A 21,390-nucleotide genomic window follows, 5' to 3' on the forward strand; every position below is an offset into this window, starting at 1 on the left:
CTAGCCTAGAAAATGGCAACTTTTCATTTTCCGTCGGCCTTAGTACACAATGTAACTACAGACTACAGTCAAGTTTTAAATGGGAAAAATATCGTTGATTCAATGTTCCATGCTAAGCTATGCTAAAAGTGCTACCGCCAGACCCGGAGAACGGCTGAATGGATTCGAAAACGGTAAAACTCAACTGATTAACTCTAGGGGAGTTGGAAAATTAGCCTATTTTCAAAAAAAGTGCAGTGTTCCTTTAAGCTCTTGGTGAAAGATCATTCTCGTCTCTTCATACTGTAACACATTCCTCACCTGGCAGAACAGTCTCATCATTCCAGCCGTATCTCCCTGAATACAGATGAGCACTATTTATTTAAGACAATGACGTAGGTTACTGTTAAAATTCTTGGATAAAGCAGAACATATGGCGAACACACATTCACGTGGGCAGAGGAATGAATGCTTATCGCCTGTTTGTCAAGTGCTTTTGTATGTTAGCCCACCTGTTTCACCAGCCCTCAGTTTCAGTGGACTTTCCCTCTGATTAGACACCGTTCTACGTGTTGAGAGAGGCTGTTCTTTTAGCTTGAACACTGAACATGATCTTTTCAGTTGGAACAGAATAAATAAAACACATTCTCCTCAGTGTTCAAGCTGAAGGAAAATGGGCACTGAAGTATAACATTTCAGACTTGAATAGTATTGATGATGACTCCATGTCTCCAAGGCAGTCTTGTATTTTTTTTTTCTTTTTTGTATAGCTCAGTGTGTCATACAACTCTTTCACAGTTTGTTTTCCATTCAAGTGTTGTAAAGATCACATCACAATGCTCTCTGGGATTGCCCCGTTTACTTGATGGTGGACAGCATGTGTTCTCAATTTAATGCTGCACTGTGGCATGTCAAAGGAAACATCTGGTAGAACTTTTTTTTTCTTATTTTAGTCTTCACTCCCAGCATGATGCCCTTTAGTTCTCAAAAGTATCTGATGACATGCAGTACAGACATTACTTCTGTAAATTTACTCTAGCAGGAATTCAGCTATACCATCTTATTATTTTTACTGTTTGCGTTCTGTTGCCAGTTATTTAAAATGACTCTTTACTTGCAGTGTTCATGTGCACCTATTACATAAAATGACATACTGTATTAGTTCATTATTTCTATTCAGTGCTTAATTACACATCAACCCTCTAATTTAATATTGCTGCTATATTAAATATGGCTATAAAGTAGTTGTTAACAGTGTGTTTATTATGGATGCTTGTTTCCATCACAGAATAAAACAATTAAAAATATTTTTTATCTGAAGTTTATATCTCACAATTTTAACTTTATAACTCGCAATTGCAACTTTATTTCACGCAATTCTGACTTTATAACTAGCAATTACAACTTTTTATCTAACAATTCAATTTTTTTCTCACAATTGCAAGTTTACATCTCACAATTCTGACTTTTTTTCTTGTTTATTTGTGATATAAAGTCACAATTGCAAGTTATGAAGTCATAGTTTCATGATATAAAGTCGGAATTGCAAGTTATAAAGTCAGAATTTCATGATATAAAGTCAGAATTTCATGATCTAAAGTCGCAATTGCGAGTTATAAAGTCAAAATTGTGAGATATAAAGTCGCAATTGCGAGTTATAAAGTCAGGATTTCATAATATAAAGTCAGAATTTCATGATCTAAAGTCGCAATTGTGAGGTATAAAGTCAAAATTGTGAGATATAAAGTCGCAATTGCGAGTTATAAAGTCAGGATTTCATAATATAAAGTCAGGATTTCATGATATAAAGTCAGAATTTCATGATATAAAGTCGCAATTGTGAGATATAAAGTCAAAATTGTGAGATATAAAGTCGCAATTGCGAGTTATAAAGTCAGGATTTCATAATATAAAGTCAGAATTTCATGATATAAAGTCAGAATTTCATGATATAAAGTCAGAATTTCATGATATAAAGTCGCAATTGTGAGGTATAAAGTCAAAATTGTGAGATATAAATTTGCAATTGCGAGTTATAAAGTCAGGATTTCATAATATAAAGTCAGAATTTCATGATATAAAGTCGCAATTGTGAGTTATAAAGTCAGGATTATGTGATCTTGCAACTCTGACTTTTTTTCTCACGACTGCCAGTTTATATCACAATTTTGACTTTATAACTCACATTTGCGACTTTTTAATCTAACATCTAACTTGTTTTTTGTTTATTCGGGATATAAAGTCACAGTTGTGCGTTATAAAGTCAGAATTTCAAGATATAAAGTTTATTAAGAATTATGTGATATAAACTCGCAACTCTGACTTTTTTCTCTGACTCATTGAGGTTGCTGATGCTCATCAAATACGAGCATATCAGCGACGTGATCTGAGCCTGTCTCCAGCTGTCACAGGCGCTGCAATATTTTCAAACCTGTTTGATGATATCACCACGTGATCTTGAAGTGTGAGCGATGAAACAACATGGTAAACGGCTCTAATGATATCATGCACCTTAATGTACATGAATGCAAGCCGACAATTTTATTAATAATTGTTTTACACTAATAAACTAACAATAAATATATTTTAAAAATGTAAATAAGCGGTCTTTGCACTATACTTAACATTATGATATATTTTATTTACCCTCAGTTTTTGCTGAATGGACAGCCAGTGGCATGTATTTTTGCCCAAATTTCTTTTTTTGTCTCTTCTTTTTATCTGCACTTGACTTGGACACAGAGCATGAGCGTATCTCTAATGTTACGTGAATTTGTGTGAGAATGTTTTTCCATTGTTGGTCGGGGCTGCCGTTTGTCCAAAGATCTTAGTTTGTGCACCTTATCGGCGTTGTTTTGTGTGCAGTATGAGCGCTGTTAAAGCTGCACTACGTAACTTTTCCATCCACTAGAGGTCGCCTATTCAAAACAAAGGGGTAGTTTGATGATGCCAAGTTTGAGCGCAGAATCTTGGGACTTGGGAAAGAATCTTGGGAAAGAATCGGGATAGGGCTTGGGCAGAAATCATGTTCATGGATGCGATTTATTAACGGTTTTGTAGTGTGAAGCAGAGCAGGACGAGTGTTGTGGAGCCTGAGCAAGGCCGCTGGAGAGATTGTTAATAAGAAGAGCGGAATACACACCTCGCGAGCAGTGGGAATTTTATTATGGTATAGTCGCCGGCGGGACTTTTATTATGCCACAGTCGCTGGCGCCACTTCCGCTTTTCCGGTCATGAGTATGAGGTAACGCAGCTCTGTTTATCATATTAGATACATTTGAGTGTAGGGGTGTAATGGTACACAAAACTGACGGTTTGGTACATACCTCGGTTTTGAAGTCACGGTTCGGTACGAGTTCGGTACAGCAGTTAAAAAAAAAAAAATTTATAAATGTTTTTATTAAACAGTGGTTTACTGACAAAATTGTGTCTGACCATAAATAAATTCAATTATAACTAAAAGTTTCTTAAGGATAATGCTATAAACTACAGTATATAGGGAGCCCTTACTTGCACATTATAATATTAAAGGTTAACAACAGAGCCCAAACTATGAGCCTAGATTCAGCTGATATTCATGTTTTGATATAATAATCAACACTCAAATAACACATTGTGTGCAAACATGTAAACTTCACATAAGGCAGTTTTTGCAATAACTCCTAAATCTAATTATAAAATTCGTTTTTTTCTCCAATTCGTTGTTGAAATATAATAATTTAGTGGCTGTAATTTTCATGACAGATTTATCTAAACACATTAAATAATCAGGACATCACTAAGTAGAATTAATATATATATATATATATATATATATATATATATATATATATATATATATATATATATGCTAATAGTGTGCATATATTTAGTGAAAGAGTTGATTTCTCTAGTGAATTAACAGCTGTGCTAAATGATGCTGCGTGACATTGTTTACAAGCTGTTTGATGTCTTTCCGCGGTTGAAACACTGATTGAGCGATTACCCGACATATGATACGTTTCGATAAGATAAGTGTTAATGTATCCTCAACATACCTTAAGATATTAATTCATGTTTATTCTTCTGGAAGAGATGACCGCGCGCGCCGCGGCAGCTTGAATTGACGTGCCTATACAGTGATCAGTCGTCACATTAAAGAGCGTCAAAACGGCATTTATTGTTTGAATCTCGTGACGAAATGGACTGAATACCTTATATGTTCGAGTGGGAACTAGGATTGAAGTATGTTCCGCGCTTAAAACATGCCAACTGTTAACTTTTAAAGATTGCATTCGGAACCGTTCGGTAAACACTCGCACCGAACCGAAAGCCCTGTACCGAAACGGTTCGGTATGAATACGTGTACCGTAACACCCCTATTTGAGTCTGTTGAAAATATGACGTTACTCTGTGTGTTCGCTTGGCGGCTGCTATGACACTTGTTGCACACTGCAGTGAGAGTAAAGCGTTTCTGCAAAATAAAACCAGAAACCGAGGGTAACGCAGATATGTCACCATCGACAGGTGACTCCCTCACACGTCCCGGTTCCTTGGTTAAAATAGCAATTTTCTCACGATTTACAAATAGTTGGAAACATTTGGGATATTGTACGTACTCAACTGAACAAAATATACTCACCTAAAGGATTATTAGGAACACCTGTTCAATTTCTCATTAATGCAATTATCTAATCAACCAATCACATGGCAGTTGCTTCAATGCATTTAGGGGTGTGGTCCTGGTCAAGACAATCTCCTGAACTCCAAACTGAATGTCAGAATGGGAAAGAAAGATGATTTAAGCAATTTTGAGCGTGGCATGGTTGTTGGTGCCAGACGGGCCAGTCGGAGTATTTCACAATCTGCTCAGTTACTGGGATTTTCACGCACAACCATTTCTAGGGTTTACAAAGAATGGTGTGAAAAGGGAAAAACATCCAGTATGCGGCAGTCCTGTGGGCGAAAATGCCTTGTTGATGCTAGAGGTCAGAGGAGAATGGGCTGACTGATTCAAGCTGATAGAAGAGCAACTTTGACTGAAATAACCACTCGTTACAACCGAGGTATGCAGCAAAACATTTGTGAAGGCACAACACGCACAACCTTGAGGCGGATGGGCTACAGCAGCAGAAGACCCCACCGGGTACCACTCATCTCCACTACAAATAGGAAAAAGAGGCTACAATTTGCACAAGCTCACCAAAATTGGACAGTTGAAGACTGGAAAAATGTTCCCTGGTCTGATGAGTCTCGATTTCTGTTGAGACATTCAGATGGTAGAGTCAGAATTTGGCGTAAACAGAATGAGAACATGGATTTTTATTGTGGGGAAAGCTGGCTAGCCTAGCCGGATACCCTCACGCTTACCCCCTTCTGCTTAATCTCACGCCGCGTTTGGTGCCTCCGCTGTGGGCCAGATGCAGTACTGGGGGTCGGGGATGGTGAAGGCCGACCGGTCAGTGCAGCCCGAGCCTCAGCGTGCGTGAGGTTTATCTCTAAAGAGATGTGAGTCTGCTGTTTTTGAGCAGAAACTCATGACTGTATGCACATTTTAGAACAGATAGACGTGACGAGGACGTACAAAAACACTGACTCACAAGATAGAAAACATGAAAACACTGTTCTGTTGGGAGAGAGAGAAGCCGCATTGTGTGCACGAATAATAAATAATTAGCTACACATAAGAAATCACTGATCACAAATCAGAAGGAACTGAAAAAAGACTTCTGTTTTAATTTGTACATCCAAACACTGAGAAACTGCCAGCGTTCACTCGTTCACAAGCCATGATCTCTCGAGGACAAATATAGCGCTTGCATGGGCGTGCCAGATTCTCTGGGTGGAGGAAAGGGAGGTAACCGTTCCTGTGTGGACGTCAAAACAGGAGACTTCAGGATTGGCTAGTCTGGCCTGTCATTTTCTCAAAGGCAGAGAAAGACAGTCAGAACTCGGTTTTACACCGATCAACATTTCTATCCACTTGGGGACATTATTCAGGCTAGGGGAACTCATATTAATGTTGAAATACCTCATAAAATGAAAATTTCATGTCATGGGACCTTTAAGACATGACGACAATGTGTAGTGTGAGCACCATGGTGATTCATGTAGTGTAGAGCAAGCCCTTAGCAAGCCCTTAGCATAAATGCATTTACAGCAATTGTAAATGTATACTTTGACGCTAGGGCATGAGGTGACTCAGAGCAGGCATATTTTAGTCTGGGTTTTTATGCAGCATTGCATCCTTGCACTGAATTTTGAGCTGGCATTTTTCCCTTGGCTATGTAAAGGTGCCTAGATATTTTTATATTTACTAATTAACACTTTACTTTGTAAAGTGACCTTGGGTTTCCAAAAGGCAAAAAGGAAATTAGTCAAATTTTAAGCAAATGCTGTCTCAGAAAAACATCAAAGATGGAGTGAAGTTTTTGTCAGAATATGGGAAGTTGTGTGTGAGATGAATCACAATGAAACACGAGTTGCTTGGTGATGCTCCAGAGCGGTGTCTTCGAAAATCTGCTGTGAAATATCATAATTAATGCATCTCCACCACAGTGAAGCGAAGACTGTCATTGTGTAGCGAGCCTTTTTAGCTGCTGGTGTTGGTGAGCTACTTCACTGTCAAAATAATTTAATGTTTCCGAGTAGTGCAGAATATTGCAGAATGGCTTGCTTCCCACAATTGAAAATGAATGATCAGATGTTATTATTGGGCTCCTGCCCAAATTACAAATACGACCAAGAAGTGGCTTGAGAACAAGTCCATCGGGCAGAACCCTGGTGAATTTTTGGTCTCACATTAAACTACTCACAAACTGTTTGAAGTCATCAACACTGACTCTTCTTCCTGTAAAAAGCTGTCTGTACCCACACAGCGTAAACATTTAAAGGAGGGGAAGGGAAGGCTATTCCGTGCAAAGTTACTTTATCTACAGTATTTGTGAGATTTTTTCTAGTGGTTTGTGTTTAAAATGGTCAAGACCATTAAAAGACTTTCTAGTGGTTTGTGTTTAAAATGGTCAAGACCATTAAAAGACTTTCTAGTGGTTTGTGTTTAAAATGGTCAAGACCATTAAAAGACCACTAAATATTTAGCTATTTTTGGCTTGGCCTATTTGAAGTGTAGTTGTTGTTAAACTTCCTCTAACTTTAACAGAGCAGTGTTCATCTTTTCTAGATGCATTGCCATGAGCTTTTAGAGAGAACAGTCCTTCATGTTCCTAAAGTGTTGTGTTTCTGTTTTCCTTATTAAAATTGCACTCGACTGAAGGCAGTTGAAGGACACGTTTGATGATGAACATGACTTTGTGAGTGGATGTCATTAGATTGCCCTTAGAATTGGATTAAATGAACTTCAAACCTGTTTAGTGTGAACAATGGAACCTTTGATGTGCTTTTATATTTTATATAAAAATGAAACGCACATTAGCATTCAAACAAGACACTTGAAATAATAATCTATAATTACAGAATAATGCGATACACATGATTGCAACACTGCCCACATTTTATGAAACAAATGTTACACGGATACACCTCAAGAGAACAAAAGACAAATTACATTCATACAGAAAAGAACATTTGTAGTGGTTGAATTTAGGTGCAGCATAGACACAATACAACCGAGACCAACAAAGTATAACCTTAAATACCAGGTCGAATAGAGCGAATATGTTTATGCAACATACCATGAAACCGTCCTGCAGTGAGAAACACAAATGATCACAAACAACGTAACAAAGATAACAAAACATCATGAGCAACAGTAATTGGCACACATTCGTGAAAAATAAATGACATTCGAGGAAAAAAATATTGTTTTGAGCATGTGCGGAACTTGATGAGACGAAACAGTGGATGTTTGATTGGCATTTTTTCACATGCTGTGATTTGCAATATTAATACTGATTTGTTCTGAACCCAGATTGAGTTGTTTCTTGTTTAGAAACCCCTATGAAATATTCAGATGTGATTACAGCTAACAATACAATATTTACAAATTTAGTACAAATACATTGCCGCATCTGTAGCAATGCCTGTCAACAATTCTGTTTGCATGGTTTAATATGGACAAAAGCAGGAACTGAGTTAATCGTTCACCCAAAAAGAATGTGACCAACATGGGGAGTTTATTCACTGATTTATGAACCATAACAATTGGCTCATAAGACACAAATTAATTGAACGTAATTTTTGTCTGTTTTTCATGTTAAGTGAACAGATGTAAATGTACGAGTCAGATATGAATTACATGTATGGTATGTTAGACAGATGTGACGAAAAGAGTGGAGTAAGATCCATCAGAAGTTCTCCTGAAAACATTCTGATTTTCAGGAGAAGTTTAGGTAACGCTGTGACATCGAAGGAAATAAACACTGGGCACAATGCAAATCATATGGAATGTAATTGAATTTAGGTAGAGTGGGTGAAGGGTAGAATTAAAAGCTTCTTTAGAAGCCACAGGGTCAAATATCAGGAACTTTTTTTAAATTTAGTTTCACAGATTGCTTCTGAATCCCTGCCTTTGACACAAGAGAGCGATATCTCAAACACTCCGAGCGTATTGTAGGAAATATGAGTAGCATGTTCTAGGTAGCGGATTATTGTATTTTATAAGTCACTTAGCTGAATGCGGCAAGCATGAGAAATACGAAGTCAAAAAACACTGAAAATGTGGCATGTATACATTTAATTGTGAAAAAATAAGCATATAAATTAGATTATACTGAGAAATATATCTTAGTGATAAGCATGTTTTCATACTGTAAGGCTTCACACTGAGTTCTTACTAAACCTAGAAATGTTACATAAATTATGGTCCAAACCAGTGGCATTTTCCCCCTAAAGCAGGTGTTTTTGAATTACTTTACAGAGTTCTTACAATATTTGTTTCAAATAACGGATATACTTAAATTGCAATCAGAGACCAAAATTGTGCATACTAAAAATACTAAGGGCCCTATTTTAACGATCTGAGCGCATGGCACAGGTGCACTTAGGGCGTTTCCGAATCAACTTTTTTGCTAGTTTAATGGCGGAAAAAACTGTCTGCGTGCCAGGTGCATGGTTGGTCCAAAAGGGTTGTACCTAGTCTCTTAATGAGTCATGGGTGTGTTTTGGGCGTAACATGCAATAAACCAATCAGAGTCTCATCTCCCATTCCCTTTAAAAGCCAGTTGCACTTGCACCATGACGGATTCGCTATTTACATGGCGGAATTTGCGTGCCGAAAGACTAAACGCAAATAACACAAAAAATACTGCAATATTGACTTTAGACCAGGTTTTTGTTGGTAAATGCCGCAGTCGTTTTCAGTTGCCTCAAAATAGCAATGCGCAAACAATGCACCTGAACACACCTCATTTTCAGACCAGCATGCCCATGGGCGGACAGATGGGCACGAGTGCATTTGCTATTTAAACAACGTGGCGCTGGACGTGAAAATGCTTACTGCATCGGGCTGAAACTAGCAAAAAACACTTGCGTCGCGCCTGGCGCGGGTGTATGATAGGGCCCATAATCGAATTGATGTTTTCCTGAAGTTTCAATTTATTTCTTGTCCAAATAAACAAAGACAACAGCTGGCTATAATACCGTCTTCAGATTTACGTTAAAAAGTTGCCAAATCATTATTATAAAAGAAAATGCGGCACTGGCTTTTGTGCACTCTTCACTTTTTTGTTACTGTGTATATATAGTTTTTCCCCCCAGTAAAAATATACATTTCTCAGTGTGGTCATCATTTGTATTAGATTTATCTTTTTTATCACAGGGACAATCCTATAAGAGAAAGAAGTGCATTACATATACGAGCCGAATATTTACACCTATTTCCACTGCAGACAGCAGTCGAGCAAACTAAAATACTTGCAAAGTACAAAGACAAGGCGAATAATGCTTGTATTTGTCCATTTAACATTAGCAAAAATGTTTTTCAGTGTAAATTCTAGGAGAAATGCCTTTTCTCCACCCTTCAGAGAGTATGAGCAGTGAATTATGGGTAGAAAGGTCCAAGTCAGCCATGTGACAGCTGTCGCTGTAATCAACAGTTTATATATATACTGCCATGTTCAGTGGCATCAGGCAAAGGGATTCTCCGGTTTAAAGATGGTGTTGTCAATGTCATTGCAGTTTTTGCCATTCAAGTGTTCTGTTTGGCCGTCGATGCTGTAACAGCCCTGGACCTCTGTGATGGAGGACGCAGTGTACGACGCAGACCGCAGAGCATCGGACTGCGTGAGGGCGCTTCCAAACTGTATGCGGTACTGATTCCAGTGCCTTCTTAAAACCGCTTGGACCTGGGGAAGGTATGGACAGATGATCTCAGTGAACATACATCACTTATCATGCCGCATGAATAATACATGATCTACTTTTTGAGCATTTAACAATTCACTTTTTACTAGTTTTATAAAATAAGATTTATAATTTAGACATAAAATCTCTATACTAGTGGCACTATTTTGGGGTGGGGGTGTCGTGACCAAAATCATAAGATTCATTTCACTGTAATTGACGTTGCTAAAATAACCATAAAAGTACGTCATCTAATTTGATATTCAAGTTTAACTAATTATAAGTCTGGCATCAGTACTAAGGCCACATCCACACGAAACCACTGAAACGACTCAAAACGATGTAGTATACATGCCAGACCAGTGTGTGGCGCTGTATTTCTGCCACAGAGTTACACTAAAAACGGAGAAGAAGACTTGGAGCATGCGCATGCGGTGTCTGACTAGGGTCGACACGTGGGGTGATGACTGGATTGGCTGTACACACGAAAACGCGCAAATGGGTGTTGTTTTTCAGACTTATCCACTCTGGGACCTGGTTTAAAAAAATAGCGATTGCAGGCTTCAAAACGCTGGATCCGTCTGGACGAAACTCTGATACGATACAACATTTTTACGTATACAGCTAAATGCGTCTCCGTGTGTACGGGCTCTAAAATAGCACCATGCCATGCAACAAAACTCAAAACAGAAAAACGTATATTGTCAAATTGATACTTTACAGTAGTAAATAGTAATACAGATTCTTTATTGGCATTGATGGTTCCACAAAGAACCTTTTAAGATTCATGGAATCTTTCCATTGCACAAAAGGTTGTTTATATTGGAAAAAGATTATTTATATGTTCTTTGCACTATTAAAAAATGGTTCTTGTAAGAACTGTTCACCTAAAGGGGCAATCATTTCATGATTGAATCACTTTTTTATTCTTTTTACTTCTAAGGTGGGCTGGGCGGTATGACAATCTATATCATTACCGAGGTATAAAATGTCTATTGCTAGAGATTTTGTTCTATCGTGTATATTGTGGTATGTAAATATATAGCACTATTGACTATTGATTAAAGAGCGGGACATGCTTGATGTTAAAAAGATCCTGAAAATGAACTGACTGGCACACTGTCAAAGCGAGCTCACAGAAAGCTGCCTCTCTCAGAAGGCGATCGCAAATTTGGGATGTGCTCGATGTTAAAAAGTGTTATTAACCTCAATAAGCAATGAAAACGTACACATGCGGTGCATGTGCTGAATGACACACAGAGTAAGCATGTGCACAGTAAGCTGCATCCCTAAGCATGAGATCGCGAATTAAATTCTCTTTCACATCTTATTGCGCTTGAATTGTGCACAAGAGTGTGAGCATGAGCAATAAGTTGCTGGCTGCAGTTAACCTTAACAGCCACCAGTGTCGCTAATAACAAGGGTTTCTGAATTCTACCTATAGCCCCTTTAAAGGCTCTTTGGGGAACCAAAAATGGTTCTATGCCGTTGCTGTGAATTTTTTTTTTTAAAGAGTGTATTTGATATAGATTTTTGTCATACATTTTAGGAGCGATTCAAGCAAACTCTCTACCGGCTGACACATAAAAGTCATAGCATCAGCCATCAATTTAAGCATTAATGCGCGCATTAACTGCCAAACTGGTAATGTTATCCATAATAGCTTCTGCATGCCTCATTGCCACAGTACCTCTAAAATGGCACTATGAAAAAACTAAAGGATTTGGACAGGTTCCCTCTGAGTCAGGCTTCTCCTATTGTACATTTGGACATCTGCCAGTGTTTTGAGGATTTAGCATTAAACAGCCAATAGAGAATTTCCATATCTGAGCTTTGCTTTCAAGGAAAAGGATGTTGCACAATCCGTAATTCCTTGCATGTAAACAGGAAATTTTTCATTTTAGTGGGGAAAACTCTTACCTCTCCGTTGAAAAAGCAGAAGATCGTGGTCACCAACAGTCCCTTAAACATAAAATCAGAAATGCACGTCAGCAGTAAATCAGCATAAACTGCTATCTTGCATTGCTAAACTATAATCTCCCATATTGCAACCTTTTCACTAATCATTCTCGGCTGGTGTTGAGTACTGTTCGCCCTTGTGTTTTGACACATTTTGGCAGGTAGTGCTCCTGATGTGCACAAAGAGTCATCTGGGATGACAAGCCTGTTTTGTTGCATTATTCATTGTGCCGATTCAGCTAGGTCTAGCGGTACCAGCTGTCCAAGGCTTCTCACTTTGCAGTTTTCTCCACGGCAGACTACAGATTATTGTTTTCTAGTTGCTTTACACCTACCAATTTCAAAATAAATGTTCAGGAGTCAGACTTTTAAGAGGCAAGTGGCCTGATGTCCTTAACATTTTATTTTTAAATGAATGGTTCACCCCCCCAAAAGGTTGTCCTTTTTTAAATTTTGCTATGCTGTTATTTATTCCGTAGAGCTCAATGGAAATCAAAATGATCTGTAAATAATTACTTACACTTTTGCCTGTACTTCTACGGGACTTTCATAGTGTTGTTTAATGGAAAAGACCAGAGCGGAAAAATCTCTTCTTTTGTTCACCACAGAATAAATAAAAGCATATGGTTTAGGAACGATATGAGGATTAGTGATTATCTAAAGAGACACGTTTTGCCCTCTGGCTAGTATCAACAGAGCTTCTCTTGTCATTTGCTTTACAAGCTTTCTAGGTAACTAATGGCAAAGTAAACTTAATTATAGGCTGCTGACGGAACCTCTGCCAGTCAAAGAGACAAAGAGAAATCCAGTCTTGAAATAAAAATAATAATGTGCCCATGGTCAAAACTGAACACTCCACAAGTGCAGAATACAAGTAAAATGTAGCATTGGCAAATAATTAAAGTTAGGAACTGCAAAATAATATTAGTTTTAAATAAAATTGAGAGTGATAGTCTGACCCTCGCTGGTATAAGGGCACGTATACACACTTTGAAGTTTCAGGAGTGACAACCGTATTTAAATATGGGAGTGAATCCCCTATATGATCGTTCCGTGTGTGTACTGAACATGATTGACTCCCGCAATTGCGATGATTGACATCTGGTTCTGGTGTCTTGCGTTTTTGGTATTCACTAAAACGAGGTAGTTTGTGACCTAAGGAACACCAGCGATTTCAAACCCAGGTTTTTGAGGTTGTCTTTGGTAAACTGCATTTTTAAGGAGAAAATACTCAGCAATGGTGTTGACTTATGAATTTGCACATGGTTTGTCTTATTAAAAAGCATATTAAAAACACCACATAGATAGATATATAAACAATATTAAAAACTTGATTTTCAACAATTTGGTTGTAGAATGTGGTTGTCACGCTTGTAGTTTACTGAACTGTGTCTGTACATAACAGGATTAAGCACTAAAAGGTGAGCACGATTAGACAGTGGTATGAACAGTTTCGAACATTTAAATTTACACTACTATTCAAAAGTTTGGGATAAGTAAGATTTTTTTTACCTTAATACCTCTAATTCATCAAGGGTGCATTAATTGGATCAAGTGACAAAAAAGATATTTACAAAAGACTCTTTCAAACAAACTCTATTCTATTGAATGTTCTATTCATCAAAGAATCCTGAAAAAAAAATTGTTTTCCACAAAAATATTAAACAGAGCACCTGTTTTCAACATTGACGATTGTTTCTTGAGCACAACATATACATATTAGAATAATTTCTGAAGGATCATGTGACACTAAAGACTGGAGTAATGATCACATGAATAAATTACGTTTTACAACATATTACAAAATAGGAAACAATTTTTGAAATTGTAATAATATTTCACAATATTTTTGATCAAATAAATGCAGCCTTGGTGAGCTGACTACTTTCAAAAATATCACAAAATCTTACCGACCCTACACTTTTGAACGGTAGAGTATATAAAAAAAAATTAAAAAATAAAAGCGATATATAGTTTCATAGCCATTAAAGAAACACGCCACCATTTTTTTCAAATAGACTCATTTTCCAACTCTCCTGTAGCTAAACAGTTGAGTTTTACCATTTTCGAATCCATTCAGCCAATCTCCGGGTCTGACCAGAGTTTAGATATTTTTTCTATGTAAAACTTAGACTACACTCTACAACTACAACTCTACAACTACACTCTTCTGTAGCTACATCGTGTACTAAGACCGACGGAAAATGAAAAAGTTGCGATTTTCTAGGCTAGGAACTATACTCTCATTCCTGCGTAATAATCAAGGAACTTTGCTGCCGTACCATGGGTGCAGCGATGCAATGATATTACTCTAAGCTATGCTAAAAGTGCTACCGCTAGACCCGGAGATTGGCTAAATGGATTCGAAAACGGTAAAACTCAACTGTTTAACTCTATGGGAGTTGGAAAATGAGCCTACTTTCAAAAATAGTGGCGTGTTCCTTTAAGAAATAATTTACAAGAGGGTGAATTGAGATGATTTACACCATGAAATTACTGTACATTTTGTGTGATTGTTTTTTTTTTAATAATTTGTTTTAAATATATATTATAGCCATTGGCAGGTCCTGAAGGTACATGTCAGATTGATAACTATTTGACAGCTTTTTACCTGATAATGCATTACGATATGCATGATGTAGTTGTAGATTTCAGCAGAAACGTGTCCCCCAGGTGTATATGGGAGGAGAACATACTGAATGCCCAGTAGTGGAACCAGAATGAGGGTGGCACGGACAGCTTTCATATACAGACTAGACTCTGCATGGTGCGTTACTTTCAGTTTGGTGATGAGGACTCGTACGATGTTCAGCAGAAAGAACAAGTTCACCTGCAAGGACAGGCAAGATGAGTGGCAAACGCAAAGGAAAGACAAAGGATCTCAGCTGGCAGGCAGATGTCCGTTTCTGTAAGATGTAGGCAACTTCAAACCGCTTTAGCATGCTGGTGTTCTTTTTGAAGTGCTGATACACATAAACATTGTGCTAGGCTACTCGAAATTGAATTCAGATTGGTGAATACAATCTTCTGGATGTAATTTGCACAAACAATACACAAAGATTATAATTAATGCTGCATAAAAAGAATGTGTTTTGGAAACAAAAAGGACGAAAAACATCCAGATGTCTTACCAGCAGAGCTGCACAGATAGGGCCATGAATAATGTATAGCAGAGACGTATTTGAGCTGATCCAACAACTGTGGATTAGGAAGGAAAGGATTAGCTTGATAATGGATAATGTTTGATATGGATCCCTTAAACAGGAGTATTATTTTGTACAATAATTACTTTAATTGATGCGGATTTAGGTAAGCACCTTAATAGAAAGATTAACTTTTTTTGAGTGTAGCTTATTAATGTACAAATACATAACATACCAAAAACTGTAGTCACACTATGATATCCTACATTAGCAATAATAATTAAAGCTGCAAGCAGCATTTAGCGGGGTTCAAGCCTTTAAGGCCTTTAAGCACACAAGCATCAAAATACATTAAGTTTTATTTAACAAGATTTTAAACACTGAAATAATAGATGGAAAAGTCAATTTACAGGCAATATAGGCAATTTACCAGAGGAAACATATGGTTTTAAAAGCTTTTTAACAGTTATAGTGCCAACTATGGTCCGATCTCCATGAAACTTTGCATGCTTCTTCAGCATGTTATGTCACATATGCCCACCAATTTTCGTGAAGTTTTGAGTTTTCCTTTAGGATTTATAGGCTTTTGAGTGAATTTTGCTACGTCCCTTTTCTAAATGACCCTGTTATAGCCATCCAAATGCAAAAGTTCAACTTTTTTTCGATAATTATTAATTTAGAGAGTCCAGAGAATTGTCCTAGACTGGTTTGGTTCTGATCGGGCAAAAATCCAGGGACTAGTTCGCAAAAGTAGGTTTTAAACATAATCACGAATATTTAATGAACGATTTGATTGACAGCAAAAGTTCAAGAGGCAAAGTTGTTCAGTATGAGGAGCTCTATCAAATGATATGCATATTTTGTGGATGTGTGCAACACCACGTGATTACAGAGCCATAAAACTCTTTAGCGCCAACTAGTGGCCGATTTCTTTCAAAATTCTTACAAACCTCTAGGGCCATGAGTAAAACATGCCCATCGAGTTTCGTTCCGATCGGCCTCCGTTAACCTTGTCTAATAGGTGCTCAAATTTAATTGGCTGTGGCGGCCATGTTTTTTGAGATACGCCAATGTCCTCATAGACATATATGCTACCTTGGACCAAGACACTGCATACCCATTTTCAAGTCAATCGGACTAATGGTCAGGTGGTCATAGCCTTTTTCATGTTATTTTCATGTTATAGCGCCACCAAGTGGCCAATCGTCGCGATTGTTTTATCTTGACCAAAGACTCAGCCCATACACATGTGTACCAAGTTTGGTAAAGATATCTTATTTTGATCTAGAGTTATAGCCTTTTTAGTAAAATAGGCTCCGCCCTGAACGTCAATTTGTATGCCCCTTAACGACCGTGAATCCAAATTATGACTTTTTTCAATGATTATTGATATATTGACTCCAGAGAACATTTTGTCACTGGTTTGGTTCCGATCGGGCAAAAAACCTAGGACTAGTTTGCAAAAGTAGTTTTTTGACAAAATTCAAAATGGCGGAAAATCTATAATGGCGGAAATTAAATCGGAGATAAACGTTTTGTTCGTCATGGACTCACCTTTCCAATGATATAAGACACTTGAGTCTACGTCATACGGTTTAGGAGTTATAAGCCCTTTCACGCTTTTGATTGCTGTAGCGCCACCTATTGTCCAATTGGGTTCATACTCTGAAAACATTAGCCTCGATTTTTGTACTATCATCTGATGAAGTTTCAAGTCTCTAGCATTTACGCTTTGGTCTGCACGATCACAGTTTAAATATGATTGAACAATATTAGTTTAGAGGATAAGCCAATGAGTGGTCTTCTGCTGCCATCTGGTGGCAATTTTAGGTAATACGCCATAATATATTTGAGATAAATTAATTTGACAAAATGTGATTGTAAATATTGTAATAATGACTTTATAATGTCTAAATAGGAATTATAGAACATGATAAGTAAATAGTATGAAAAAATGACTATTTATCCCCAGCAGGTGGCAGCAGAGAACCACTCATTTTCATTTTAAATGTCTGTTTTTCATTTAATGGGCACATTTTCCAAGTTAATGTCTTCAAACGTGCTTAACTCACATGCACATTTTGTTGGTGATATAAATATTTGAAATAAATGATGGGTAACAAATAGCTTATTCCAGGTCTTCCCCTTTAAAACATATTTTCAGGCATTATTTTAATTGTAATTTAATAATTATTGTAAAAACATTAATCAAATGAACAAATTAATTGATAAACATTGACAAAATGTCATTTTCAATGCTATTATAATGTTTTTTTAGAGTTTATATATATGCTTAGTGGACAGAATGAACCAATGAGTGGTCTTCTGCTGCCCTCTGCTGGACATTCTACTTATTAATAAAGTCTTTTCACAGTTGCTTTGCAATAAACACTATAAAATCAGTTATATATCAAATTGGTCTTCCATGTTAATTCCATTATGCATGCTTATACACACACACACACACACACACACACACACACACACACACACACACACACACACACACACACACACACACACACACACACACACACACACACACACACTTTTTTAATGCTATGGTCTATAATCATTTCACATAGCTCTTTGTAACTATTAATCAGATTATTAAAAATGTATTCAGAAACATAGGACTACACACACACAATTTGTTGTAGATACAGACATTTGAACTATATGATGTTGCAGTAAACAAAATGTTTCCTGCAAGTCTCCTTCAAGATTCACATTTCTCAATGTGACAAGTTTGACTAAATGTGATTGTAAATGTTAAAATTGTGATTTTTTTTAAAGTCTGAATATGACTTATAGATCAATATTAGAGTGTAGTACAATAATAAGAACAGCGGGGGGCAGCAAACGACCACTTATTGGCTTAATATACCATTATTTTCATAATTTTCAGCTTTTTAACTGTTATAGAGGCAAATATTGTCCTATCTGTCTGAAATTTTTCATGCTTGTTTAGAGGCATAGTACACATGTTCTGACTTGTTTTTAAGAATATCTGAGCATTCATTGAATAGATATAGGCATTTTGGGACACTTGGTCAAGGCCAGACACACACACACACACACACACACACACACACACACACACACACACACACACACACAAACACACTTTTTTAATGCTATGGTCTATAATCATTTAACATAGCTCTTTGTAACTATTAATCAGATTTTTAAAAATGTATTCAGAAACATAGGACTACACACACACATTTTGTTGTAGATACAGACATTTGAACTTTATGATGTTGCAGTAAACAAAATGTTTCCTGCCAGTCTCCTTCAAGATTCACATTTCTCAATGTGAAAATTGTCAATAGTAATACTTAAAATATTCATTTTAACTAAATGTGATTGCAAATGTTAAAATAGTGATTTATTTTAAGCTGAATATGACTTGTAGATCAATATTAGAGTGTAGTACACTAAAATGAACAGCGGGGGGCAGCAAACGACCACTTATTGGCTTAATATACCATTATTTTCATAATTTTCAGCTTTTTAACTGTTATAGAGGCAAATATTGTCCTATCTGTCTGAAATTTTTCATGCTTGTTTAGAGGCATAGTACACATGTTCTGACTTGTTTTTAAGAATATCTGAGCATTCATTGAATAGATATAGGCATTTGGGGACACTTGGTCAAGGCCACATCATGAAATAACCCTGTTATAGCCATTCAGATGCAAAATTTTAACTTTTTTTAAAAATAATTATTGCTCTAAAGAGTCCAGAGAATTGTACTGCACTGGTTTGGTTCTGATCAGGTTGAAAAATCTATGACTAGTTTGCAAAAGTAGGTTATTAACATAATTGTGAATGTTTAAATAACGATTTGATTGACAGTATTGGTTCTTGAGGCAAAGTTGTTCAGTATGAGGAGATCTATCATAATTTATGCATATTATGTGGATGTTTATAACCCCACCTGATTACAGAGATGGAAAATACCATTTACAGCCAATACAGGCATTTCACCATAGGATTACATGGTTTTCAAAGCTTTTTAACAGTTATAGCGCCACCTATGGTCCGATCTCCATGAAACTTTGCATGATTTTTCAGCATGTTATGTTACATATACATAACAACTTTCGTGAAGTTTTGAGTTTTCCTTTAGGATTTATAGGTTTTTGAGTGTATTTTGCTACGCCCCTCTTCTAAATGACCCTGTTATAGCCATCCAAAGGCAAAAGTTCAACTTTTTTTCGATAATTATTGATCTAGAGAGTCCAGAGAATTGTCCTATACTGGTTTGGTTCCGATCAGGCAAAAATCCAGGGACTAGTTCGCAAAAGTAGGTTTTAAACATAATCGCAAATATTTAATGAACGATTTGATTGACAGCAATGCTTCTGGAGGAAAAGTTGTTCAGTATGAGGAGCCCTATCATATGATGTGTATATTTGGTTGATGTGTGCCACACCACGTGATTACAGAGCCTCAAAACTCGTTAGCGCCAACTAGTGGCCGATTTCTTTCAAAATTCTTACAGACCTCTAAGACCATGAGTCAAACATGCCTATTGAGTTTCGTTCCGATCGGCCTCTGTTAACCTTGTCTAATAGGTGCTCAAATTTAATTGGCTGTGGCGGCCATGTTTTTTGAGATACGCCAATTTCCTCATAGACATATATGCTACCTTGGACCAAGACACTGCATACCAATTTTCAAGTCAATTGGACTAATGGTCAGGTGGTCATAGCCTTTTTCATGTTATTTTCATGTTATAGCGCCACCAAGTGGCCAATCGTCGCGATTGTTTTATCGTGACCAAAGACTGAGCCCATACATATGTGTACCAAATTTGGTGAAGATATCTTATTTTGATCTAGAGTTATAGCCTTTTTAGTAAAATAGGCTCCGCCCTGAACATCAATTTTAAGCCCCCTAACAACCGTGAATCGAAATTATGACTTTTTTTCAATGATTATTAATATTCAGACTCCAGAAAATATTTTGGCACTGGTTTGGTTCTGATCGGACAAAAAACCTAGGACTAGTTCGCAAAAGTATTTTTTTGACAAAATTCAAAATGGCGGAAAAATTTGCATACCGGAAATGGAATCGGAGATATACGTTTTTTATGTCAGGTATTCAGCTTTCCAATGATATAAGACACTTGAGTCTACGACATACGGTTTAGGAGTTATGAGCAGTTTCGCGCAATTGATTGCTATAGCGCCACCTATAGGCCAATCGGGGTCATAATTTGATAACCTCTCCTCGATTTTTGTACTACCTATTGGCCAAGTTTCAAGTCTCTAGCCCTTACAGTTTGGTCTGCACGATGCGTTTTAGGTCTGAATAATAATAATAATAATAATAATAATAATTAAAGCTGCAAGCAGCATTTAGCGGGGTTCAAGCCTTTAAGGCCTTTAAGCACACAAGCATCAAAAGACATTAAGTTTTATTTAGCAAGATTTTAAACGCTGAAATAATAGATGGAAAATTCAATTTACAGGCAATTCACCATAGGAAACATGGTTTTAAAAGGTTTTTAACAGTTATAGCGCCACCTATGGTCCGATCTCTATAAAACGTTTAATGCTTGTTAAGGATCTAATGTCACATATGGCCACCAATTTTCGTGAAGTTTTGAGCTTTCCCTTAGAATTTATAGGCTTTAGAGTGTTTTTTGCCACGCCTCTTTTCGAAATGACCCTGTTATAGCCATCCAAATGCAAAAGTTAAACTTTTTTTTGATAATTATTGATCTAGAGAGTCCAGAGAATTGTCCTAGACTGGTTTGGTTCCGATCGGGCAAAAAAACAGGGACTTATTTGCAAAAGTAGGTTTTTAACATAATCACGAATATTTAATGAACGATTTGATTGACAGCAATGTTTCTAGAGACAAAGTTGTTCAGTATGAGGAGATCTATCAAATTATATCAATATTGTGGGAATATGTGAAACATCACGTGATTAAAGAGCCATAAAACTAATTGGCGCCTACTAGTGGCCAAATTCTTAAAAAATTATTACAGACCTCTAGGACCCTGAGTCAAACA

At 36.9% G+C, this 21,390-nt stretch overlaps 2 protein-coding genes across 3 annotated transcripts in view; both read right to left on the reverse strand.

Moving 5' to 3' along the window:
- The window catches only part of tfpia (tissue factor pathway inhibitor a), a 1,059,262-nt gene that overhangs the window by 951,305 nt on the left and 86,567 nt on the right, over positions 1-21,390 (reverse strand). The window lies entirely within an intron of this gene.
- The window catches only part of calcrla (calcitonin receptor-like a), a 56,110-nt gene continuing 42,047 nt past the window's right edge, over positions 7,328-21,390 (reverse strand). For both annotated transcript variants that reach the window (XM_079821889.1, XM_079821890.1), the window contains exons 10-13: positions 15,348-15,414; positions 14,828-15,046; positions 12,178-12,219; positions 7,328-10,259 (exon numbers count right to left, since the gene is read on the reverse strand). In XM_079821889.1, the coding sequence (XP_079678015.1) occupies positions 10,041-10,259; positions 12,178-12,219; positions 14,828-15,046; positions 15,348-15,414 (547 nt within the window). In that variant the 3' untranslated portion in view covers positions 7,328-10,040. The remainder of the gene's footprint in view (positions 10,260-12,177; positions 12,220-14,827; positions 15,047-15,347; positions 15,415-21,390) is intronic.

Source organism: Gobio gobio, assembly GCF_949357685.1.
Source record: "Gobio gobio genome assembly, chromosome: 7".
In the NCBI taxonomy this organism is placed as follows: domain Eukaryota; kingdom Metazoa; phylum Chordata; class Actinopteri; order Cypriniformes; family Gobionidae; genus Gobio; species Gobio gobio.